Below are 27,605 nucleotides of genomic sequence, written 5' to 3'. Positions count from 1 at the left end.
CTAAAGTCCTGAGGGGGACTTTAGGTAAGATACAGTCCAAGAGTCATGGTAGTCAACCTCGGATTTCCCAGCCACCTGCCCTGTGCAGTTCAGGCATCACCCTGATACCTATTCTTTTCAGCAGCTGCTGAGCAAATGCTTTTCTTTAAGTGTACTGTCATGGAAAGGAGAGATGTCAGCTGGCACCATATAATCCGGCAATAGTCAAACCAGAATGTCATCCTTTATAGTTTCAGTTTCCATTATCATCTCATTTAGCCCACGCAGCAGTCCTGTCAGGTCAGTATTATTCTCTCTTTGTTGTGAACTGAGTTAAACTGAGATTTAGAGAAGTCAGGGGCTTCTATCTAGTTGCCCAGATGGGCTCTTCTCACCTCAGCACTGGATATACTGCCATCAGCATGGGAGTTCAGGGGACCAAAGGCAGCAGCCTGAGCCCCTGCCGCCCAGCGCCAGCAGCCCCGTGAGTGAGCGCAGGGAAGCCTGGCGCCTGGGATCAGGAGCTCTTGCACATGGGCTTTGTCTCTGGGCATCCTCTCTGCTCTCTTTCTCTCTCCACCACCTGCAACCTTGCACTCTCATCCTTGGGCTCAAAGGCTCCAGCTCTTTAAGTGGTAGAATCCACTTTCCTTCAAGCCATTGGCTCCCACTTGGGGGTGACGAACAAGGAGGTAGAGACAATATCCTAGGTAGGGCTTGGTCCCCGGGGTCTTCCTGGTCTGAACTGTGGTTCAGAAGATGTAAATATGTTTTAATGGTGGCTTCATTCACCTCCTTTCTGTTCATGGGTGCTTGTTGATTCCCAGTGCCATCCTTTGATGTGGTTCCAGGTGTGTGGAGTCAGTCGGGAGTCTTCAACTACCCCTTCATGAAGCTGCCAAAAGTTGCCAGTCCCTTCTCTGACTGTTCAGTAGAGACAGGAAGAGCAACAATTAGCCCCAGCGGTCCAACCCAGACACCACTGTGAATCAGTATTCAAACCGAAAAATGGGAATAATAACCACAACTACTTCTGTCACAGGGCTCCTGTGAGGACCATTATCTAAAGATAGATAACACCTGCTCAGTGCTAAGCACAGGAAGCCCTGGAAAGCACTCAGAGTACCACAGTCTACTCAGCACGGCTCCAGGTAGTAAGCTCACTTTGCTGAGGACCTCTTTCCTCTTCCTTCTTGCTACCAGTGGGAGACGAGGATGCCCTTTTATACAGGTTCTCTGGGTCCTTTCTTTTTCCTAAGCTCTCTGATGATATTCCACTCTTATATGGTCCTGCAATGCTGGCTGAGTCAGATTGTTATGCCTGTTTTTTCACATGGCTGATCAAAAGTACAACCAGTGCTTCAGGGTATTTCTCATCCTTTACAGTGTCTGGCATGGAGGAGGAAAAGAAAGGAATTGTGTTAGAAATGGAGAAAAATAGGAGAGTTTGGAAACCAGAGTCTCATATCTTTCTTCTAATCATAAAATGTCTTCTAATCTATGTGCCAACCGGCTGCTCATCACAAGCACCACAGTTAAACATGTCCAAAAACTGAACTTGTGTTTCTTGCTTTAGTGTATATTTAAGTGTAAGAAATACAAACTCGCTAGAACCCAGTGACAGGGGTAGAGACACTGGTGCTAGAAAGTCAGGGGTCAAGCTGTCCCTCACTCTCATGGAGCCACTGATGGCCATCTCCATCTCTCTTTCGCTTCCCTCATCTGCCTCATGCCCTTGCTTCTTCCTTTGAGGATGGATTTATCCTACTATTCACGTACACTCTGTCCCATTCAGACTGGCTGGCCTATGGCAGGCTCACCATAGCACTGCCTCCAGGACATTCCCCATGAAAAGAGCTCAGATCATCCCAGGTAACAGACTCAGCCTTTCAGTACCTGGGGAAGAGGAACTAGGGGGTTCCAGTGCAGGGCAGATGTCCCTCCTGGGCAGTCAGCTATGTGTGGGCAGATGAGGACAAAGCAGAGGTACCTGTTTTAGATAGTTTTGCTCTGGTTCTGCCATTTATTCAGGGCTATGAAATGGGGAGGGATAAAAGATTTTCTCCTCTCCCACATCCTATCTCAGAGAGGGGCTCCATCATCCAGCCATGTGAGTTAAAATCCGATCCCTGGTTGGAGAACTGGATTCGACATGCTGCAACAGAGCTCATATGCCACAACCACAAAAAGAAATCCTCATGTGGCAACAAGTATCAAGGATCCTGCATGCCGAATTAAGAACTAAGACCTGGCACAGCCAGATAAACAAATATTTTCTAAAAATCACCTATCTCCTGCCCTTCTGCCCAGGGTGCTATTCATTCAACAGGTGTTGATTTAAGAGCCTATTGCACAGTTCCTGTGTCGGGCTGTGTTCTTCTCTTCCCTTTTCTACCTGCTCATTATTGAAGATTCTGCTCAAAAATCCCTCTTTCTGAAGGAAACCGCCCCCTGGCCCGCCACTTATATTCCAGCTCAGGCAAGGAGCCCTTTTTCTACTGTGTAGCATCCTTTACACACCCCTTTCTTTACTTATAAGACTAGATAATGGAACTAATCACTTTAAAGTCTGTATTCCCTCCATAGAAGTGCTACCTGGGCAAAATCCATACCCTTTTCCCCTTGTGAGCAGAGCATTTGGCATAGTACCTGGCAAACAGAGACTAAATAGGAGTTTTTATTTGAAATGAGGATGTATGGTCTAATGAAAGACTGAACACACCTTTACAAGACAGCATAAATATTTGAATAGCATCAATTTCTCTTTAGACATTTTTTATACAATTCCTGCTAAATGTGCTCATTTTTTGAACAGAATTAAACCCCAGGAGTTTATGGGCCACTCATACATAACCAGCTAGCAAGCTGATGTTTGGCTACAAGGCTTTCACGAAGCCATGTGCTTTAATGAGGTGGGAAAGGATGGTGGATCAAGTGCCACTTGGGGTGGGATCTCACACACCTGGGGTGGGAATCCGGACTGTTACTTGTTGTCCGGTGGGTCTCCGCACATTGTGTGATGGGAATCCCCACCTGCAGGTAGGATAACAGTGAAGGTACCTGGCAGCTGTTATGATCCCATACAAGGTGGCTGTCATTATGCTTGTGATAATTTCCCCTATGGTCCCTAAAAGGAACATGTGTTTTCCATCCAGATCATTTGCAGACAAGAGGTAAAAGAAGGCTCTAGAGGCAGGACATTCACATGACTTTGACTCTTGACACGATGTGTGTGTCCCAGTGGATGAATTCCAAGTCCCAAGGAAACACATGCTGCTGTGACATGAAGCAGCTTTCTTTGGTGATAGGTGATCCCATGCTCTTTACTGAATTGCTTAAATGCCCTTTCTTGATGGAAAGCTTATAAGGTCCTGTCCTCAGCATGTGTTGGCGATCCTTTAGAAAGATATTTTTTCTTTTACAATGCCGTTCTTTATTTTTCCTCTACACTGTTCGGAACTGTTTGTTTCCCTTTTGGTACCTAATAAGGCATGAAATCAGATAAACAGGTAGAGGTTTCCTAAATGCCACTTTAAAAACACTTGCCCTGAACTTTAAATATATTTGTGTGCAGATGGTTTGCTTCAGCCTTTGGGTGTAATGACAAATTAGTCACAATTTCACGCATGTTTTAAAATTATTTTAATGATGACTTTTTTTCTGGGTCTGGCTACTACTATAAAATACTGTAGAATGATCTTACCCACCTATGCTCAAGAGGGCAAATGTCAGTAGGTCCACACTTGACATACTGTTTGTAGGCAATGCCACATACACAGCTAAAATAAGGAGCAGCACCCTTGTGTGTGTATCTTATCCATCACATAATAAGGGGAGGTTCAAAGTACACCAAGTCCACCCAAGTGATACATTGTCACATTTAGATGCTGAATCCCAGGTCAGTGAAACTAGAGTGCAGTGCTACATCCCTCATCTCCTACCCTACAGGTGTATAGAACACCCATGCCTAAGTTTTGTGTGTTTTGGACGTATTACCTTCCAAGTCTAGTCCCTGACTGGACATTCCCAGTGTACAGTTCAGTTCAGTTCAGTTCAGTCGCTCAGTCGTGTCCGACTCTTTGCGATCCCATGAGTGGCAGCACGCCATGCCTCCCTGTCCATCACCAACTCCCAGAGTTTATCCAAACTCACGTCCATCGAGTCGGTGATGCCATCCAGCCATCTCATCCTCTGTCATCCCCTTCTTCTCCTGCCCCCAATCCCTCCCAGCATCAGGGTCTTTTCCAATGAGTCAACTCTTCGCATGAGGTGGCCAAAGTACTGGAGTTTTAGCTTCAGCATCCGTCCTTCCAATGAACACCCAGGACTAATCTCCTTTAGGATGGACTGGTTGGATCTCCTTGCAGTCCAAAGGACTCTCAAAAGTCTGTACAGTGACCTAGTAAATGCTATAAAGCATTTCCCTCTGTCTGGCCCAGAATTCTTTCTCTGTGTAACATCTATTAACACCACAGGACCCACCTTAGGAACTACTGACTTAATGATTTTTCACCTGAGTCAGAGTCCATTCATTCATTCCATAGTAAACATTTCCCTAGTGCTTACTGGATGCGAGGCCCTGGGAGGCACAGAGGATACAGTGGGGAGCAGAGCAGACCAAGCCTCCCCTCTCACAGAGTTCTAATAGTGAGGAAATAATAAATACCTATGATATTACACTGTAAATATGTTTAAGTGCTATGAGGCCAATAAGGCAAAGAAAAAAGGGGCAAATAGAGGAAATAGTGTATGTAAGTGCATGTGTGTGTTAGCTTCAGGAGGGTTTTCAGGGCAGTCTTTCAACTTCTGACTGGATGTTGCTTGAGCAGAGACCCAAATGAAATGAAATGAAGAACATTGGCTCATCAAGTTAGAACAGAACTTTCCTTCAGTGGAGGCTATCTGGACGCAGCCAAACAGGAATTGCAGGGAAAACTGGGCTGTTGTGACTGATAAATAACTCTTTGACTCCTGCTCATTCTTATTAACTAATAGGATGTCTTCAGAGAGATTAAAGTAAACTTGATTTCTAGTCTCTTCTTCCCTTTTGTTCAGTCCAAAAGCTACTGAATATAAACCATGAACTAGATATGATATAGACAGTGGGTAAAGTGGGGCGATTTTGTCCTTGCCTAGGGGAAAGCAGATTCTGACAAGAAAGACACAGAAGTTAATAACCGCAATATTGAGAAAGAGACACAGAAATAGAAATGCACAGGGTATGGAAACAGCACAGAAAGAAAGATAAATGAGACTTTTAGAGAAGTAAGTATGGAGAAGGCCCCTGGGGAAGTCTTCTCAGAAACTGAAGGCAGCGGGGTTGGGGGGGTGGATTTGAAACATAATTTGAATTTCATCTGAAGAAAAATGGAGCAAGAGAAGAAAAGAACATTTCCAGAAAAGCAAATACCATGTGCAAAGGTACAGGCACCTGAAATGGAATAGGACATTCTATTTGGAATATGTGCTTTTGGAATGTGAGAGATAGAGGCAGAGAAAATGGACTTGCTGGAAATGAAGAGGGGTGGTGTTAAGGAGGCGAGAAGCCCCTGTGCTGTGCCAGTGGACAGGACAGTGCTCTGTAACTGTGACTGTACATTAGAATTTCCTGGAGGACTTAAATGAAATAGATCAGGGCCCTACACCAGTGCTTCTCAAGCTCCAATATAATTAAAAATCATCCAGGAATCTTATTAAAATGCAAGTTCTAATTTAGTAAGTCAGGAGTGGGACCTGAGAGCCAGCACCACTAACAGGTGCCCTAAGTGATGCTAGTGTTGTCTTATGACCAGCCTTTGCAGCAGCAGCAAGGCGTTTCTGGGTGTACAATAGATTAATAGAGGCTTGTGCCTCTCCAAAATTCATTATGTTGAAACCCTAATCCCAATATGATGGTATTTGGAGGGAGGGGCTTTGGGGAAGTAATTAGGCCCTGAGGATGGACTCCGTATGGATGGAATTAGTGTTCTTATTAGAGGCTAAGGGGCCAACAGGACTTCCCTGGTGGTGCAGTGGTTAGGACTGCATGGTTCCATTGCAAGGGGGTGTAGGTTCAATCCCTGGTCAGGGAACTAAGATCCTACATGCTGTGGGTCATGGCCAAAAAAATAGTATTTTTTAATAAAAAGGAAAGAGATCAGAGAGCTAACTTGCTCTCTTTCTGGCATGTAAGGACACAGTAGGAAGACGGTCTTCTGTAAACCAGGAAGAGCACATTTGCCAAGAACCCAGCTTTGCTGGCACCCTGATCTGGAACATCCAACCTCTGTAACCATGAGAAATTAATGTTTGTTCTTGAAGCCACCCGTGTGTGTATGTGTAGTTGCTCAGTCAGATCAACTACACATCTGACATGTATCTGGCTCTTTGCGACCCCTTGAACTGTAACCTGTCCATGAAAGTTTCCTGGACATTTTCCTGAAATTTTCCATGGACAGGCTCCTCTGTCCATGAAAATTTCCAGGCAAGATTACCGGAGTGGGTTGCAATTTGCTACTCCAGGGCATCTTCTCAAACCAGGGATCGAAACTGCATCTCCCACGTCTCCTGCATTGTCAGGCAGATTCTTTACCACTGTGCCACCTGGGAAGCCCCTTAAGCCACCCGGTTTAATGGTACTTTGGTATAAATCAAATTGCTTGAATCCTTAGAACTAGGAAACTTTTATTTGTATGAAGCTGTATGGTTGAGGAACTGGCAAGTCACAGCCTAGATGGCACACAGTTGGGAAGACTAAGTCAGTCTCTTTTTTTGGCCCCAAAAGTCACATAAAACCAGCACTGTGGGCCAGATTTGAAAAGTGAATTTTTCCAGGCTCATCCCTATTTAGCAGATGCTCTGAGGATATAAACTGTTTACATGAGGTCAGGGTTCAAAAGCCTAGTAGTATACAGGTGGATTAATAAAAAACTGCCCTGAACCACCCGATTTTGATAATTATGAACTACAAAATTGTAGTACTGGACATTTTGCAACAACTGCATAGGTAATGTCTCATTACTTTTTCCTTTTTATGAATGGGAAATAAAAAAGAAAAAGAGGGACTCGGACATGATAGCTCTATGAGATCTGTTTTTGTGACTATCATGCTAATAAGTGTAAATATTGAGGGTAAGGTCACATTTCTGGGTCTTTGACCATCTGTCAATACCAAGAAGAATTGGAGAACAGGGAGAAATAAAAAATATACTTATTTTATGCTTCTTTTCTTGATTAGTCAAAACCCCAGAAGTTCCTGGCTCCTTGAATCTCTCACTGGCAACCAAGGACAGGGGGGATTTAAGAGGTGTCTGTCTGTCTGTGTTACAGCACAGTGCCTGATGCCAGCCACATCTCTACCTCTACTTTCTGCTTGATTACATGTTCACTCATGCCTTTCAGAAACTAAATTCCTCTGGAAATTTCATAGATTAAATGGCAGCTGTGATAGCCCAGAGCTATAAAACACAAATTAAAAGCACATATCAAATGATGAGAATGTGGAGCAAACATTTTCTGAATTACTGGTGGTTGCAGTGCAAACATTTTCTGAATTACTCGTGGCTGCAGCTGAAGGAAAACAGCATTTCCTTCATAGTCCGTGCATGTCTTGCTGTGACATCGTTCTACATTTTCAGAGATGGCATCTCACCTAGCTCATTGACATGCATCTCTCTATTGGGCTTTTCAAAAACTTCTTGTTTACTTTGTTTTCTTAGCAGTGGAAAGTCTTGCCTAGGTAAAGTAAAGAAGGTGATTCACAGAGTATGGCCTAATAACACAGAAGCAACATTTCTGTTGAACTTTGTAGTTTGGTGAACTTCGATCCCTGTTTTGAAGATGTGTATTATAAGGTCCTTTCATGTCCTACAGTTAGATGACAGCAAGTTCTTTAAACAGATGTCTATACCTTCTCTTACTTGACTCCATTCTCTTCTTCTGTGTTCCCCAAACATTGAAGCTTTTTGATGTGGTTACATGGCATTTCGTTTCAGAGTTGATAATAGAAAACTGGGCACCCTGATATATACCATTTTCAGTGTAGAGAGTCTGCAAGTTTCTGTGTGGAAAAGAATAAAATGAATGTAGGCTTGTGGAACACAGTCTTTCCATTAAGTCCCTGGAGAGCACAGTATTTGTCACTGCTTTTTCCTTCGATGCTGGGAATGCTACTACTGATAGAGGTGGTTCTTTACATATCAAGACCAAGCCTGGTAGTGAGAATGGCTGTTCTTCGCAGCAAAGACTTCCACTTATCTCATGCTCTTCTTCCTTAAGGACCGGAAAGCAATACCATTTTGCAGGACTAGAAAAGCATCACAGTCCCTCAGGGTAACAGATTATCTCCAAGCTGGGGGCCCCTAGAGAAAAGTGTCATTTGTGGCCCAAATTTTAGGAAAGTAGACACGATGGCACCCCACTCCAGTACTCTTGCCTGGAAAATCCTATGGACGAAGGAGCCTGGTAGGCTGCAGTCCATGGGGTTGCAAAGAGTCGGACACGACAGAGCGACTTCCCTTTCACTTTTCACTTTCATGCATTGGAGAAGGAAATGGCAACCCACTCCAGTGTTCTTGCCTGGAGAATCCCAGGGATGGGGGAGCCTGGTGGGCTGCCATCTGTGGGGTCGCACAGAGTCGGACATGACTGAAGCCACTTAGCATTAGCAGAAGTAGCAGACCTGATTCATGACTGTGATGCCAAAAGTCAACCAGAATTCAGTTGAGTGTGACATGAACTCTGCCCTTGGTTCTATAAAGAACCCACATGGGATGTAGCTAAAGCCTGGTGAGAAAACTTCTTTGGGAGGGTTTTCTCAGTGGTGGTTTATTATTATGAAGTTTGCATAGTCTAATTCTTAGGTATCTTTTGTGTAAACAGAGGACTGTACTCCAATCGCCAGATCTGCCTCTCTTGCATCTGGGTCCCACACATTTTCATATCTCAAACTTGAGGACTTAGTGATATCACACTTCTCTCCACTAGCATGTCAGCTTGATGCCTTCCTGTTCAATGGTTCCTTTATCATGGGTGGGTTGTTTGAACCTTTTGAAAAGGTTCAAAAGATGTCAATTTCATGTGTGAAAATACAAGTTTAGGCAATTTATGACTGTCTTTATTTATCTGTCATAGAATGTTATATTTAATATTTTTACATCTCTCTCAAATGTTCCTGAAACTTGATATAACATTTTTGTTATAGAACTGTTCCTAAATAACTATGTAGCAGTTATAGTTCTAGACCTGTTAAAGAATGGTTATAGAACTGTAGAACAACTGTTTCGTTTGACAATGGCATTAGGGAAATCAAAACAGGTAAGAAAGCAAGATATAGGTGAGTACCCATGGGGCCAGTAGTGGACCAGGCCATGTGGGGGATTTAGACAAGGAAGACCACCAGAGAGTCAGGAGAGAGGGGAAGAGAATCTACCTGGGGAGAAGACCTAAGATGAACCTAGAAGAATGAAGGAAACTCAGGGCATTTGGAGTGAGGGAAACAACGGTTGACACATGCAAAGTGTGTCCTGGAGATTTAGAAGGCTTGAATCTTGGCTGGATCTGAGAAAAAAACATTGGATACTAGCTGATAATAAAATGGCATGCAAAATTGGACTATATTATGAGCTGTCCTAATTATTGAAAAAGTTATATACCGTGGCGATAAAACAAGCAGTCGTTGCCCACATGTATGTCTCTCCTGCTCCCTACCAAGGCTCAACTTCTGTTTTCTGTATGTTGAGATTTTTCCTTAACAGGCTGAAACTCCAGTGGCCCTTTTCTGCATAGGGCCATCTCCCTTATCCTAGGTGAGGCCCATATTGTCTGTTTCTTAGGAGTAAAAATAATTAGATGATTTTTCATTCTTATTAAAGTTTTACAGTCAGTGAGCTTCTTCCTGAGAACCTCTATCTCATAATTTTTTTAAAACATTTATTATTTATTTGGCTGCATCAGGTCTTAGTTGAGGTCTGCAGGATCTTTGATCTCCCTTACGTCATGTGGATCTTTTGGTTGCAGCGTGTGAACTCTTGATTGAGGCATGTGGAATCTAGTTTCTTGTCCAGGGATCGAACCTGGCCCCCATACCCTGGGAGCACAGAGTCTTAGCCACTGGACCAACAGGGAAGTCCCTCATGATTTTTTAAAGTGGCACATATGGCAATAATAATATTGATAGTTATCAAATGCGTCAGCTTGAGTTTATTGTTAGTTTCATTTTATGACAAATATAAAGTCTACATAGACACTGAGTGTTTAGTGCAGTAGACTCTGATTCAATTAGACTGGGAATCAGTCCTAGCCATTAACATGTTTTAAAAGCTTTCCAGGTGATTGTACTATGAACCCAGGGTTGTGACCCATTGAATTAAAGATCTTTGTTTTCTGATATTATCTTGTTAAAGGGCACTGACTCTGAAATGGAAACAGAAATATCAGCATCCTCTTAGTTTGGGATTGTTTTCTGCTCCATGTTCTTACTTTGAGCTGACTTCTACAGTGTTCTGCTCAACTCTACCTCAATAATGATATGAATAATCATAACCTCAGAGTAAAGATTTTTAAAATACAATGCAAATGTTGAATTTTAATATTTTTATGAATGGGTGATGATTGTGCCCGCAGTTATCTGCAGTCAATTAGAGTGTGTTTTTAATTTCTGATTCTAGTATTCTGTATAATATTAGTTTTGACTTGTGTTAGCATACTTTGTATTCTGTTCACCTCCAAATATCTTGTTAAGTTGTTTTAATGTAAAGAAAAGGAAAATTTGTTGCCTCTGATTTTGTCTAATTAGGAGCAAGATGGACTGTCTGGCGTTGATTGAGCCTATATGTGTCTAGTCACATTCTAGGCATTTGACAGAAATAAGAACATGATATATATATATATAGTTCTTACCCTGATGTTGAAGAGAAAAGACATATATAGAGCAAGAAGATAAAAATTGCCTCAAGACCTATTTTATAGCATTGGAATGTAGAAGTTATCCATTGATGAGATACTGTATAAGACTAGCAACCTCAAAAGTCTAAAGGGGTCATGCAGTTAAATAGACTTGAAATTCATAGGAAAAGGAGATAGATGTTAAAATGTTGTACTGAAACCAAATTTAATGCCTGCACAGTTACAGCACCTTTCAAAATCTTGGGAAGGCACAAAATACAGCCAATGAAACTTGCCATTACTTTAGAATCTTGATCTAAGTAGATAAAGGAGAGATCATGGGAGAAAGAAATAAGAGAATAAGAAAGGAAATAGGGATTGTAGACGAGTAATTGCCCCCTAGTATCTTCCCAATAAATATTTGCTTGAATGAATGAATGAAATAAAAGGGGAACATATTGGAAAATAGTTTGGGCTGAGGCACAAATTTCTTCTGGGAATTGCCTGTTGCTGTACTGAATCAAGTGTTGAATTATCAGTGTGCTTGTTTTAGCTGGGACCTGTTTTCACCACCAATACAGTTATTGCCAAAGGGGAAAAAAGGAGAAAGATCTTATCATGAAAAGAGAGCAGAATTCTTTCTCCAATTTCCTTTATTCCTCATGTTTTGTTATATCTCTTGGTCTCTTACAAAATATGACCTAAAATTCTAAAGGAAACCTGATCTTTCAAAGCTCATCTGAATTTTGTTTGGGCTACTAAGTAGTCCATGCTTGTGCCAGAAGATTAACCTACTTAGGTTAATTTAGGAAATCTTTCTTTGTCTTCCGCTTGACTTGCTTCTATTACTTCACTTCCTTCTCAATCAGTCCTATTAGTGAAATGGACTGAATGCTACCACTTCCCTCTGGTAACTTGCTTGAAAATTTTAGTTTTTACACACTGGATCAATCACTGATCTTAAGGTTTTAAAGTGGTTCTGATATTTAATTTTATAAACAAACTTACTGAGATTTAACTTTCATAACCTAAAATTCACCTACTTAAAATATACAGCTCAGTTAATTTTAGTAAATTTATGCTGGTGTGCAGCCATTGTCACAGTCCACTTTGGCACGCTTTCATCACCCTAAAAAATTCCCTGGTGTCCTTTTTTCAGTCAGTCTCCTCTCCCACCCCAAGCCCCAGGCAACCACTCATCTGCTTTCTGTAGCTATCACTTTCCGTAGCCTTTTGTAGAAACTTCATTTGAGAGGATCAGAATATCTAATACTTATTTTAAATTTAGAGACCAAGTTTACCTTATTAAAATAGCCAAGAACAACTAAGTGACTCATTAAGTGACTCTTGCACTTCTCTACCATATTATTTATTGTAGTGAAATAAATAACACATTAATTAGAATTAATAAATTAATTTTATTTGCAGCCAATTAATTAGAAGAATTTTCTGAATCAGATGCTAAGTAAGACTTTATCACATGCCTTATTTGCTTTGCTGAATTGCAGTTTACTCTCTTTTAGTTAGATATCTTGTTCAGTTTTAAACTATGCATTACCTATTGCCTTCTCAAGATACATGGATTGACATTCTTCCCAACTTCAGACTGTCTTCTATAGCCTATGTTGTTATGATATTTTTTCCAGAATGACAAGTATTTGTGTGTGTGCAAAGGGAAAGAAAACAAGAGATACTTGATGAATCTTTAAACATTTGCACATAGATGACTGGATGGAAGATGGGTTGACGACGTTCATATATATAGATCTCAAGAATGTGGTTTCTATCATCAGTTCTCAGCGTATCACTTCAGTTCAGTTCAGTCATTCAATTGTGTCTGACTCTGCAACCCCATGGACTGCAGCACACCAGGCCTCCCTGTCCATCACCAACTCCTGGACTTTACTCAAACTCATGTCCATTGAGTCAGTGATGCCATCCAGCCATTCTCTCAGGGTATAGAGAATTAATAAGTTACATATATTTGAAATAGAATTTCACTCTTTGTGTTTTTTATTTCACAGAAGGAATGTGAGACACATTCTAGCAAGGAATAAAGCCTTACAATGGACTAAGTCCTACGTCTTACCAGAGTTTCCTTATGATGTCAAGTGCATGCTAGCAGAACAGAAGTGTCCTGATCACAGCATGAGGATAAGGATCATTGAGTTCCTCCAGGCGGACATGACCAAGTATCTGGAAGGCTCACTGTGAGTAATAACAGGGCAGACTTGCTGCCTTGAGAGAGGGCGTGTTTTCAGAATAGACTTGAAATCATTTGGAACCCACTCTCTTCAGATTTTGCATGACAGATTGATAATAAGTCCAGCATTGGCCAATATTTGAATGTGTGTGCTCTGTTCAGTCGTGTCTGACTCTTCTGTTACCCCATGGACTGTAGCCCACCAGGCTCCTCTGTCTGTGGGATTCTCCAGGCGAGAATACTGGGGTGGGTTGCCATTTCCTCCTCCAGGGGATCTTCCCAACCCAGGGACCGAACCCAGGTCTCCTGTATCTCCTGCATTACAGACGGATTCTTTACCACTGAGCCATCAGGAAAGCCCTTATTTGAGTGTTTACATTATCACATAGAAAGATTGGAAGAAAAGTGAATGTAATTTGGACTCATAGGGAGGAACACGGGCTTCTTGAACTGAAAAATGTCCTCCCTGTCACGCTGAACAGGTACCCCAGCACCCAGCAGTATAACGACGTGGTCAATGCCCTACTGCAGGCCCACCCTTTCCTGGATGAGGACGGCTGTGGCTTTGTAAGTGACCACACAGCACCATTCGGTTACTCTCAACCCTCCTTAAAATAAGAGCCTTGTGCTGTCCACTAATTTCAGGCCTCATTCCCTTTTCCTCAGTCCCTCTCTCTCCCTGTTTATCTAGGTCTATCTGTTTCTCCTTCTCTGTCATTTTCTGTCTGGTCTCTCTCTAATTCCATTCCCTTGACCATCTCTTCTGTCTCTTGCTCTCAGTTCCCATTTTGTTCTTAGTTTTGGTCTTTCTCTCTCTGCTCTGTTCTTTTTGATGATTTCTATGTGTTCCTATGTCTTCTTTAAAAAAAAAGTTTATTTTTTTTAAGAGCAGTTTTAAGTTCACAGCAAAATTGAGAGGAAGATACAGAGATTTCCCAAATACCCCTTGCCCCTACACATCCCTAACATCCCTCGTTATCAACATCCCCCACAGAGAGGTAATTCATTACAACTGATGAACCTACACTGATGCATCATAATCACCCAAAGTCTATAGGTTACATTAAGGTTCACTCCTGGCATTGTACAGTCTATGTGTGTTTAGACAGATGTAGCCATGATTATTGTATCATATATAGTATTTTCACTGTGCTAAAAATCCTCTGTGCTCCACCTGTTCATCCCTCCCCATCTTCCTCCTTGGTCTTCTTTCTCTCTCTATGTTATCCTCTAGAAAGATGATCAGAATCTCTCTCTCAAAGCTATCTGGAAGCTCGTGTTTAACCGTGAGTCTCTAGGAAGGATCTTCGAGAGATGCCATACTAGAAAGAGAGGCTGTGACTGTACCTACATCTCTGCTTTCACATCACTAGAGTGGTTCTTGCCTTTGTTTAGACCCATGCAGAAGTTGTATAGTCTTGAGGTCTTGACCCACAGCCTCACCTGATTCTCTCACGGTTCTGCTGTTCTGACAAAAAAAGATCCTGGTGGTGTTCTGGGGCAGCAGTTCTCAACTCTGGCTGCACATCAGGATCCCCGGAGATGCCGATTTAGTTGATCTGAAGAAGAAGGCTTTGCATCTTTAAAAGTACCCCAGATGATTCTAATGTGAAACCAGTGTTGAGAAACACTGTTCTAGAGGTTTCGGTATAAGCTTTGCTCTCTGGATCTGCAAGTCCCTTGGCTTTAAAAGCCAGGGATCTGCATTGCCCAACAATGTAAACATACTTAACTCTACTGAACTGCACACTTAAAAAAGTCAATGTGGTTAAAAAAATTTGAGTGCATTGTGACACTGGAACTGTATGACTTAAGGGACAATTGTGGAGAATTATAGATTTTATACCTAAAGCTATAATGTCTATTAGTTCTTATATCTCTAGGTGACATGCATACGTTGGTAGTTGTATCTAAATAAGATGCATGTCCTTTGTACTTTATTTTCACAGACATCTGTGAGAAAAATTTTTTGCTGTACTTTCTTGAAGATGTGGAATTTAAGCAATTAGTTCCAATCTGAATAACAAATAATAAATGTCACTATCTGTGAACATAACATTTAAGGCCTCTGTTTTCTTTCTTCCCGCCCTTGCTTTGCTTTTTTCTTTCTTTCTCTCTTTCTTTCTTGGAAAAAGTTCATTATATATGGATAGAATCATAGAATTTTCTGACTGCGAGAGGGCCTTAAAGATTATTTTTCACCACCCAGACTCAGAAAAGATATATCTAGAACCAGTAACTTTGAAGTCAGACTGGTCTTCAGCTACTGTTGCTTCTAGTATGATATCCTTTCTAAAATATTCTGTTGTGTACAAAAGCACACGATAAAGTCAACTAAATTTTCTCAAAAAAAAAAAAAAATACAAACAAATCTGGGGTCCTAGTATTGATAATTACCAGACATGACATGAATTCCTTCTATACTTAAGATATAATATTTGCCAAAAATTTGTGGTACTGTTTATAGAGTTAGTTGTGTTTTAAAGAAAGAATCTAAATTTGCTGTTTCAATAAGTTATACTTTCATGGGGTTCAAAAGCTATAAAAGGATAATGGAAACATCTCCCTCCCACCTCTATCCTCCAATCATCCAAGTTTCCTTCCCAGAAGTAACCAGTATTATTAAAGATTCCTCCCAGAGAATCTTTGCATATATATAAGCAAATACATATCTACCTAATTACATTTTGACCTTTAGTTTTGTGGTTATCAAATGAGACAAACAGAAAGTTATTAATAATGCTGACTTTGGTCTTTTGTGCTTTTTACCCACATCTTCTCCCAGTGATGTTAACTAAAGATGGTTCACTGTTAAGAGACCTGCAAAACTGCTTAGCACATTATGATCCAGGTTTGTACACATACAGTGGAAGGGGAAACTTTGGGGCATGGTAGGTGTTTACTCAGACTCTCCCCACAAGTGTATGTGAGGTTGTGTTTCTGATGTAACCGTGAAAGATGTAGAAAATTTCTTAGAATTTTAATGTGAGAGAGAGAGCACACAAGTGAGGAAGCATTTGGTTGTTTTTAGGACTAGTTTTATTCTTAACTTTTAAAAATTTAAATATAATTGATTTATAATACAGTGTTAGTTTTAGGTGTACAGCAAAATTATTCAATGATATATATATGTATATATATAAATATATAATTTCTCAGATTATTTTCTATTATAGATTGTTACAAGATTTTGATAGTCACAATTTTTTATTTCAAAAAATTTCAAATCTACAACAGAAGTTGAAAGACTGTTACAGTGAACACCCACACACCTTTTAACTGGATCATGGTTTCTCAGTCTGGCTTTTGAAAATTACAGACTTTTCTCAGTCTGTAATTTGAAAATGAAGATATTTTCAAGCCTAAAGGTGAAAGACAACTATTTTATTGTCTATATAGGCTTATGCAAACCTCTTTGAATATTAACTGCCCTGTTTTATAATTTTACACAGTTTTTATGGAAACGAGCTCTCAAAGATCGCTTTAAATATGTTCGAAGACCCATAGAAGATGATGAACAAGTGATGAGAAATAAGTGTAAATTTGGACACCGAAGAGGCCAGACAAGGAAATCTCTTGCTGATATAAGATTTGAAATTAAAACTGTCCAGATAAAAGTAAGATTGAATCTTTAATTGTTCTGACAACTTACTGGTTGACTGATTAAGAAATAACAAATACTAAAATAATTAAAGCAAAACAAAATATCCTTTTGAAAATTTAACATGTGGGTCAGAAACCAAGAAAATCTGTTTTGCTTTTGTGAATGAGAATATTTCCAGAAGAGGGTTTCCAAAAACCTGAGCAGAGGGTTTATTGAACATCTCGTTTATTCTTTCACAATCTTCAAAAGACCTGGAGAAACTCTTAAGTTCTGGATCTTTGAATAATTTCTTTACCTCCCATCCTAAAATGTGTCCTATGCTCTTACTGTTCTTATTACTACAGAAAGTTTTTAATACTCATATTGTAGGGGTCAAGTAGCCTCTGGTTTCAAGGTTTGGGGAGGAAGATATGGGTACAAAACTCCACAGTGTTCTTGCTTTGTACAGAGGCGGCCGTGAGGAACTTCAGGCCAAGGGCCCCTGGCAGGGTCTGGAGATTCCCTACTCTACAGTGGGTTTGCTGTACCATAATGTTGATGTGGGTCCTAATTACCTGAGGTTCTGTAGATATTATCTACTTCATGGCCCCCAGATGCTCTCAGAAACAAAAATGTCCCCTGCTAATAAAATAGACTGAGCTCCTTGGGAAGGATGTCCTAACTATCAAGTTCAAGAAGCTAAATCTCATGTCCCCCGAAATACTGTTTTTCCCTCAATCCAATAGGAATGAGTGGGCTTCCCTGGTGGCTCAGTGGTAAAGAATCCACCTACAGTGCAGGAGCTACAAGAGCCGCAGGTTTGATCCCTGGGTCGGGCAGATCTCTTGGAGGACAGCATGGCAACCCACTCCAGTAGTCTTGCCTGGAGAATCCCATGGACAGAGAAGCCTGGCAGGCTACAGTCTACAGGGTCGCAAAGAGTCAGACATGACTGAAGCAACCTAGCACTCACACAGCACAACATGAATATGTAAATCTAACTTTTCACTATAAGCACATTTATGCTAGTGAATGTACTCGGTGTAAATATTCTGTTTTCTTTTTCAGCTAGTATAATTATTTAATATTAATAGGGCAGCCTATCAGATTATCTCAATTTTATTGTCACTACTTATAAGTCTCAGGGGACGGGAGTATTTTTTTAAACATATTTTGTAAACTATTCATTCTAGCATTATACATAAGAAAAATGTTAGATCAAGATGTATTTTTAAATATCTTATTATGTAACTTTCAAAGTGTTTTCAAAATGACAGTCCAGTTAAGGTAATACAATTTTATATCTGCTCTTTGATGAAAAGACAAGACAGGTGAAAGGTACATAAATTAAGAGATGTGATTTTATAGAAACTTCAACTGCAATATTCCAATTTTAAACTAAAATCATAAGATAGAATTAGATTTGTTTGAAAATATATTTTATATTCTTAAAATAAAGAGCCACTTTGTAAAGGAACATAATTACATTATGCATAAGTATTCTCAAAATATGTGACTTTCCTCATACTACAAATGGAGTTCCTTTATAAATGAATTAATATTTTAAAAATTCAGTTTTATTTCTTTCCCTTTGATGCGTGTTCCACCAAAATTCACTGGAGTGGGATGAATGGTAAAACTGGAAAAGCAGTCATTGTCCCCAGCAAGGGTAAGCCCACGGGGTCAGAGGTCACCCTGACAGACACAGGCTGAATGGCAGCTCCTGTCTTGTGTTGAGCCATCATTGACCCAGCCTGTACAGTCATCTTTCTATTCTTTCTCATAACCACCTCAGTTCATCTTGTAACTGTGCCCTTTGTGGGTCCTATCTTGGAGTCTCCTAGACATGCCTGCGTCTTAAATTGAATCCTACTAAGGCCCATCCCATGGATGGAGGAGCCTGATGGGCTGCAGTCCATGGGGTCGCTAAGAGTCGGACACGACTGAGCGACTTCGCTTTCACTTTTCACTTTCATGCATTGGAGAAGGAAACGGCAACCCATTTCAGTGTTCTTGCCTGGAGAATCCCAGGGACAGGGGAGCCTGGTGGGCTGCTGTCTATGGGGTCGCACAGAGTCGGAAACAACTGAAGCGACTTAGCAGCAGCAGCAGCAAGGCCCATGCAGGGGTCTTTGCTACAAAAAGAATAGGGATTGAATGTATCAGGGCCCAAGATGAGTTAAGTTGCAACAGAATTTAGTTTTGACCTTCCTGCCAGCTGGGACAAAAAGAGGCAACATTTTTCTTGCCAAGCAAATCTAATTGGTAAGAATTTACTTTTCTCAGTCTTACAAATGGAGCTACACATTGCTGGTTCTTTAAACATTGTAATGTCTCTGTTTATGACCTAATGTTCTGTAAAGCCAAGTGCTTCAAAGAATGGAAAAAATTTTACACTAGAATATTACAGAAACAATGTATTTCTGTATTTTGTACCCAACATAGTGACTAAGCAAATGGAAAAACACCAAGAAGAGTGGAGGGACAAGTTCAGTGAATATACCACTTATCTCATGGGATTTTAGACTTCAGATGAGTTGCCTAAATTATTTCCAGTCTGCATTTTCAATTCTTATAGCTCTTTTTAAATGTCTTTATGATTTCTGAAGATAGTTGGATTAAGATATACTTGGGCAACTTTCCCATGTTTTAAAACTTCTTGACTGGGCACAGCATTTCCATAATCTAGAAAAAAAGTTACCCCCTTGTGCTAGAGAGATGGGAAATGCTGATGTAGGCAACAAGCCAGGAGGCAGGCCATCCTCTCAAAGGCAGGGAAGTGGGTTTTGCTAAACTGGAGAAAAGTTTTGGGAATAAATAAGGAAGGAGAAGAGTTTTTCACTTGTTATGTTTCTGTTGTTAGAAGGAATTTACCAAAATATTGATGGTAGCTGCCTCAGTGAAGGACAGTGCATTTCTTACTCCCCTCATGTGGGCTTCTGAAGATGACTAAGCAGCTGCAGAATTTGTGTGAGTCTGAGGTCACAGATCTTTTGTCCGCAACCCTCCTCCTCCCTTAATCTCTGAGGTCAGCGTGGCACTGCTTAAACTATGCTCTGTGTGTGTGTGTCACATGCACACATACTCAGTCATGTCCAACTCCACAAACTGTAGCTTGCCAGGCTCCTCTGTCCACGGGATTCTCCAGACAAGAATATTGGAGTGGGCTTCCAGTTCCTCCTCTAGGGGATCTCCCAACCCACGGATCCAACACATCTCTTGCATCTCCTGCATTGGCAGGCAGATTCTTTACCAGATGAGCCACTGGGGAAGCCCTTATAAAACCCAAAGCTTCAGCAGCATCAAGCATCCACCTGTGAGTCTTAAAAATGCCTTGGTTCCTGACATTCTGCTACTAAAAGGAATTATAACCATGGTACGCAGAGCTATACTTGTCAGAATCCCAGGCTATGTTTCTAGATCAATCCTCCAAAAATACTGGATTTAAATGTGATGTTTAAAAATCCTTTGCCAACCTCATGACCCCATGTCACTGCTGGTTGTACATTCAATCAAATGCAGCATAAGCATAAGCAACACTGCTTCTTAGGCATCTGAGTTTTAGCTTTAGGTCCAAGCAACTTGTAGCCCTGTGAATTGATAAATCTGTTTCACTTGCTTAATTGCCTTTTATTATACTTTTTAGAGTACTTAGAAACAGAGACACAAGTAGATTCTCAAAACAGTAGAATTAACTGAGCAATATATTTTTTTTTATTGAAGTATAGTTGATTTAGGGCTTCCTTGATAGCTCAGTTGGTAGAGAATCCACCTGCAATGCAGGAGACCCCAGTTCAATTCCTGGGTCAGGAAGATCTGCTGGAGAAGGGATAGGCTACCCTCTCTAGTATTCTTGGGCTTCCCTTGTGGCTCATCTGGTAAAGAATCTGCCTGCAATGCAGGAGACCTGGGTTCGATCCCTGGGTTGGGATCTTCCGTGGAGAAGGGAAAAGTTACTCTATTCTGTGAGTGGAGAATTCTCCAGTATTCTGGCCTGGAGAATTACAATCCATGAAGTTACAAAAAGTCAGACACAACTAAGCCACTTTCACTTTCATAGTTGATTTACAATGGTTCAGGTTTTAGCAGTGATTCAGTTATACACACACACACACACACACACACACACATATATATATATATTCTTTTTCAGATTCTTTTCCATTATAGGTTGTTACAAGCTATTGAATATAGTTCCCTGTGTATATAGTAGGTCCTGAGTTGTTGTGCCTTTTATATACAGTAGTATGTATTTGTTAATCTTAAACTCCTCATTTATCCCTCCTTCACCCCTTTGCCCCTTTGATAACCTTGAGTTTGTTTTCTATGTTTGTGAGTCTATTTCTGTCTGTGTTTTAACTGAGTAATTTCTTAAGTTGCTGACAATATTATCCTGTTTAAATGATGAAGACATATTGGTATTAAAAGCTTATAGGAACTGTATGTATGCAGTGTAGTGGAATTAACTTTGTACTGTATTATTTTCTTGTGAAAAACCTGAGGTGTTAAAGTCGAGTGACTCAAACTCACCTCATGGCACATTATCATCATTGTTCTGTGCCAGGCTTCTCTTGTTCTACTCATTTCTTTTTGTGCTCATTCATTTTTTTTAAGTATGAGAGTCCTTTTATTTTTAATTTTTATTTTATTTTTTGTTATGCTACGTGGCTGTGGGATCTTAGTTCCCCAGCCAGTGATTGAACCTGGGCCCTCAGCAGTGAGCACACGGAGTCCTCACCACTGGACCACCAAGGAATTCCCATGTGCTCATTCTTCTATGCCCTTTTCCCCACCTCTGCTCTTGGGCAGCCCTTCTAATGTGTTTCATCTGTATCTTTTTGTTTGTGCTAAGTTGCTTCAGTCATGTCCGACTCTGTGTGACCCCATAGACGGCAGCCCACCAGGCTCCCTCATCCCTGGCATTCTCCAGGCAAGAGTACTTTTTATTTGTGAGGTGTTCTAAAATGTGTACCATAATTTTGGGTTTATACATATTTGACTCAATGTAGATGATATTCTGGGCTTCCCAAGTGGTGCAGCGATAAAGAACCTGCCTGCCAATGCAGGAGATACAAGAGATGGGGACTAAATCCCTGGATGGGGAAGATCCCCAGGAGGAGGAAATGGCAATCCACTCCAGTATTCTTGCCTGAAAAATTCCATGGACAGAGGAGCCTGATGGGCTATAGTCCATGGGGTCGCAGAGAATCAGACATGACTGAGCACACACACAAATGCAATTCTATACCTCATTTGTATTTCACTTTTTCACTGACACTTTTGAAGTCTCGTTTATGTTACCATGTGTATTTCTACCCCGTGTTTGCAGCAATTTTTACAAGTCCTTGCTTCAAGCCCCTTCCTTCCCACAATGAATGGTACTACAGAGAACACTATTATACCTGGCTGGTTTTGGATGAAGCTGTGTGTTATTTCTTTGGCTTGTCCACCCAGAAGTGGAACTGATGGGGCCAGCATGGGTACTTAATTTGACTAATTGCTTTCTAGAATGGTTTTGTCAGTCTCAGCCCCATAGTACTGCATATCTTGGTCTTCCTGCCGGTGCTTGGCCTTAGCCAGCCTTGTGAGTTTTGCCAAGACTAACAGGTACAGACTGTAATCTCAGTCTTGTGATTTGCATTTCCCTGGATAACTAATGAATCTGAGCATCTCTCCATGTGTTTGTTAGAGTTTTGAATTCCTTCTTTTAGAAAATTACCTCTTTAGTTCCATTGCCCCGTTTTTAATGGGTTGGCATCTTTTTCTTCTTAATTTGTAGGAAGCAGTACTTCCCATACTCTAAGTCACAAAGATATTCTCCTACTCTTTCTTTTATGAAGTTTATAGTTTGCACTTTTATGATTAAATCTTTGAGTCATCTGGAGTCTATTTTTGTATATGCCATTAGGTAAGGATCTCCATAGAATTATTGCCCTTACAACCACTTATTTTTTTCACTGGCTTATGGTGGCAATTTAATTGTATGTTAACTTCCCCCTAAAAGACTTGAGTGTGTTCTGGGCACTCACTCTTATTCCATTGGTCTATCAGTCTATTCTTAATGCCATTGCCATAATTCATTTGATTCAGTTCAGTTCAGTTCAGTTCAGTTGCTCAGTCATGTCTGACTGACTCTCCGCGACCCCATGAATCGCAGCACACCAGGCCTCCCTGTCCATCACCAACTCCCGGAGTTCACTCAGACTCAAGTCCATCGAGTCAGTGATGCCATCCAGCCATCTCATCCTCTGTCGTCCCCTTCTCCTCCTGCCCCCAATCCCTCCTAGCATCAGAGTCTTTTCCAATGAGTCAACTCTTCGCATGAGGTGGCCAAAGTACTGGAGTTTCAGCTTTAGCATCATTCCTTCCAAAGAAATCGCAGGGCTGATCTCCTTCAGAATGGACTGGTTGGATCTCCTTGCAGTCCATGGGACTCTCAAGAGTCTTCTCCAACACCACAGTTCAAAAGCATCAATTCTTCGGCACTCAGCTTTCTTCATAGTCCAACTCTCACATCCATACATGACCACAGGAAAAACCATACTTAATGTTTATTACTCAGTATCACTTAGCACTTAGTATATAGACATTTCTGGGGCAGGTCACCCCCATTTTCTGGAATATGGAGAAGGATAGTGGGTCCTTTTCTCAAGAATTTGCCCCTGGGACTCCTTTGTAGCACTTGACTTCTTACAGAGAACTAGAGCCTGGACTAGGGGTACTGAGGTGGGAGGGCAAGTGGATATAGGACCAAAGGAAGGTTTTGAGCATCTGCCAGAGCAAGGAGCACTAGGCTAAGTTCTGTCTTGCTCTCACGAAGAGCCTGCTGTGACAAGATGAAGGTGGCATATGGAGGAATCCTTCATTTCACGCTGACACAGCCTGATGCACATCCTTTCCTGGGAATCTCTTCATCCAGAGGATTCGTTGGTGGTCCTCTTGGGTTTCTGCCAAATGCCTCATTTGAAACATCAGGATCTAAATATACTTTTGAAATGCTTTTTTTGGCTAAAGTACATATTTTCTTTTCTTAAATTATCGAGATTTCTTACAGCCAGTAAAACCTTCAACTTATTACCATAAACTTGTTACTCATGGGATATAAGCTGACTTTGATAATAGTCATTGCTTCCTTCAAGTTTTTCTGAAAAAACTTGGCTTGAATCTTTCATGTGTCCAGTTCTTCATATCTGTACCTGATATTTTCATCCACTTTGAAAAGATTCTCTTCTGTCTTTATGGAGTAAATGAACTCTGAATTTATCTGGTGAAAATTTAATTTTTTTTCTTGAAGCAGTACAGGAAGGACTTTGAATTTCCCACAAAGGCTTTTGTTTTTCTCTCTATTTTTTTCCTAGTTGCAATGATCTTCTCTCAGTTTGGAGGCTATTAATGTGATCTTTAAATGCACAGATTATTTTATCTTTATCAGCTAATTTAATCTATACTTTAATTTTTTTAGAATTTTAAGTAACTTAATCCTGTTTCTTCAGAAGTCCTTTTGATGATATTTTCTTGGAGGTTTTCGTTTTATGCATGATTTCTGTTCATGCTAAGTCACTTCAGTCATGTTCAACTCTGTATGACCCTATGGACGGTAGCCTGCCAGGCTCCTCTGTCCGTTGGATTTTCCAGGCAAGAGTACTGGAGTGGGTTGCCATTCCCTCCTCCAGGGGATCTTCTGACCCAGGGACTGAACCTGTATCTCTTATGTCTCCTGCATCGTCAGGCAGATTCTTTACCATTGTTGCCTCCCAAGAAGCCCTTATCCAGCTCCAAATTCCTACAATCCCTGTTGTCTTCTCCAGGAATAACAGTCACTCCGGTCTTCCAACTGCTAGTTTATCACATGTTTAGTGCTTCTATTCATTATTGAAAGTGACATTAAAATCTCCAACTACTATCATTGTCTCTTGCTTCCTTCTGTCAGTTTTTGCCACATGACATTTGGGCCATTGTTAAATGTGTGTAAGTTGATAATTATTGTATCTTCTTAATGGATTGGCTCTCTTCCCATTTAAAATATCCTCCTTTGTCTCTAGGATCAATTTTTGTGTTGTTTATTTTGTCTCATATTAGTATAGCTATTCTCTCTCTCTTTTGGTTACTGCTAGCATAATATAATGGCACCCCACTCCAGTACTCTTGCCTGGAGGAGCCTGGAGGGCTGCGGTCCATGGGGGTCGCTGAGGGTCGGACACGACTGAGTGGCTTCACTTTCACTTTTCACTTTCATGCATTGGAGAAGGAAATGGCAACCCACTCCAGTGTTCTTGTCTAGAGAATCCCAGGGACGGGGCATCCTGGTGGACTGCCGTCTATGGGGTCACACAGGGTCGGACACGACCGAAGTGACTCAGCAGCATAATATATCTCTTCCCATCTTTTTACGTTCAACCTACTTATGACTTTGAATCTAAAGTACGTCTCTAGTAGACAGTATATAGTTGGATACATTTTTTAGATCCATTCTGTCAATTACCTAATATGATTACTGATAAGGTAGGAATTATGTCTACTATTTGTTTTCTATTAATATATGTCATCTCTTCTTACTTTATCCCTTATCCCTCAATTACTGCCTTCCATTGTGTTAAAGTAGATATTTTCTAGTATATTAATGTAATTCCCCTTTTTGTTTCTCTTAGTAAATAAACATTTTTAGTTCTTTCTTTAGTGGTTGCCCTGGAGATTACAACTAATACCTTGATTTATAATAATCTAGTTTGGATTCATACCCTTTTAATTGTAATAGCATATAAAAACTTTGCCCCTGTATAACAATACTCTTCTTCCCTTTTGTGCTGTTAGTTAAATTTTATACATTGTATGTCCCTCAACACAGAATTTATAACTGTTGTTTCATGCAGTTGTTACAACCAACAAGATGGGAGAGTTACAACTAGAGAACTATTTTAAACTGTCTTTTATGTTTACCTGTGTCGTGACCTTTACCAGTACTCTATTTTTTCATGTTGATTTCAGTTATAGTCCATGTTATTTCATTTTAGCTTGAAAGACCACCTTTAGAATTTCTGGTAGGGCAGATCTGCTAGTGACCAATTCTCTCACTTTTTATTTATCTGAGAATGTCTTAAATCTCTCCTTCATATCTGAAGGATGTTTTGCTGGATATAGAATTTATATAGGGGATTTTTTTCTGGTTTGAGATTTGGGTGTTCTAGCACTCAGTTCGGAGAAGGCAATGGCACCCCACTCCAGTGTTCTTGCCTGGAAAATCCCATGGACGGAGGAGCCTGGTGGGCTGCAGTCCATGGGGTCACACAGAGTCGGACATGACTGAGTGACTTAGCAGCAGCAGCAGCAGCATTCAGTTATCATGGTTTTGGCCATAGATAACAGACAACACTGCCTGAAATTGGCTAAAATGATAAGGAGAGCTATGGTGTCACATAATAAGAAACCCAGAGGAAGATGAGTGTGGATATGATTTCTGCTCACCAAGTACTCAGCTCGGCTCCTCCAGACCACCAGCAGGACTGTACTTCTCCACTCCCTTGAAGTGAGATGTGCCCATGGGACTGACTCTGACCAATGAAACGTGAGAAGGAATGTCAAGGGTGTTGAAGATCCAGTATGCGGTGCTCCATCTTCTCCCTTTCTTTGGCAGTGGTGACTGACTTTCTAGATGGTAAAGCCAGATTTTTCAGAGGAAGAGGATGAAGAGATGGGTCTGTCCCATGAGAGATAAACTTCTGTTGCTCTAACATCTGGGGGTTGTTAGGTAGAGCAGCAGCATCTTGCCTATCCTGAATAATACCAGCAGCTCCAAGCTCAGCATGTCAGGCTTTGGATCCACATCTTAGTGATTCTTCTGCTCCTGGCAAGCTTCATCAAGTGATGGAGTTCTAAGGACTTTTCTCAGAGTATGAAAAATACAAAAGTAATATTTTGTCCAACTCTGACTTGCAATATCAAAATATACTGGGAATGTCACAGAAGTTTCCATAGAGAGGTTAATTGGTGCTTTTTAAAAAAACTTATGCCGTATCTAGGACAGTAACACAAGGATTTAATAAATGATTCTGGGGTGCCCTTGCATACAAAGTCCTCCAAACATTGGTTAAATAGATAAAGAAGCTAGCTAGCTAACTAACTGCTAGGTGTTAAATTACAAGCACCATATTTATACAGGTTCATTGTCTGAGTTGTCTAAGATTTCACTTACCTATGGTGGACTATGTTCTGAAAATATTTAACAGAAAATTCTAGAAATAAAGAATGCATAGGTTTTATATTGAGAGAAAGACCACATTCACATAAATTTTATTACAGTATATCATTATAATTTTTCTATTTTATTTTTAGTTATTGTTGTTAGTTACTGCTGCTGCTAAGTCGCTTCAGTTGTGTCCAACTCTGTGCGACCCTGTAGACGGCAGCCCACCAGGATCCCCTGTCCCTGGGATTCTCCAGGCAAGAATACTGGAGTGGGTTGCCATTTCCTTCTCTGGTGCATGAAAGTGAAAAGTGAAAGTTAAGTGTGCCTAATTTATAATTAAATTTTATCATAGGTCTGTTAAGGAAAAAACAGTCTGTACCTAGTGTTCAATACCATCTGCAGTTTCAGGCTTCCTGGGGGGTTCTTTGAACATATGCCCTGCAGATAAGGAGGGGACTACTGTAATTTATTTCTCTTAAAACATTTTATTTTTCTATTTATTTGGGAATATAAGTACCCCATGACTTTGAAAGTCATTAGTAGTTCTCTGTGTTAGCTTTCCTTGGCTTAGAAATCAAATGGATTTGAAAGCCATGAAAAAACTGCTTGGATAGTCAAATGCTAAGGACATCTATGAGGTTCCTTTGAATTTCTTTTAGGGCATTTACTGTTTGCTTCTTACTGTACCTGACAGATGATAATTTACTGTATAATATTCTAATCATTTTTATAGCCTTTTCCACAGTTGTTTCTCTCATGGTACAAAACTGAACAAGATAGCAAAAGTTGAAGAA

The 27,605-nt window shown here is 40.6% G+C and overlaps 1 protein-coding gene across 3 annotated transcripts in view; it reads left to right on the top strand.

The window, feature by feature from the left end:
• Positions 1–27,605, top strand: part of SAMD3 (sterile alpha motif domain containing 3) — a 43,964-nt gene that overhangs the window by 4,752 nt on the left and 11,607 nt on the right. For all 3 annotated transcript variants that reach the window (XM_019967423.2, XM_070796150.1, XM_070796151.1), the window contains 3 exons: positions 12,867–13,052; positions 13,528–13,612; positions 16,498–16,662. In XM_019967423.2, coding sequence (XP_019822982.2) covers positions 12,867–13,052; positions 13,528–13,612; positions 16,498–16,662 — 436 coding nt within the window. The remainder of the gene's footprint in view (positions 1–12,866; positions 13,053–13,527; positions 13,613–16,497; positions 16,663–27,605) is intronic.

This window comes from Bos indicus, chromosome 9 (assembly GCF_029378745.1).
Source record: "Bos indicus isolate NIAB-ARS_2022 breed Sahiwal x Tharparkar chromosome 9, NIAB-ARS_B.indTharparkar_mat_pri_1.0, whole genome shotgun sequence".
Classification (NCBI taxonomy): Eukaryota; Metazoa; Chordata; class Mammalia; order Artiodactyla; family Bovidae; genus Bos; species Bos indicus.
This window is presented reverse-complemented; position numbering and strand designations above follow the sequence as displayed.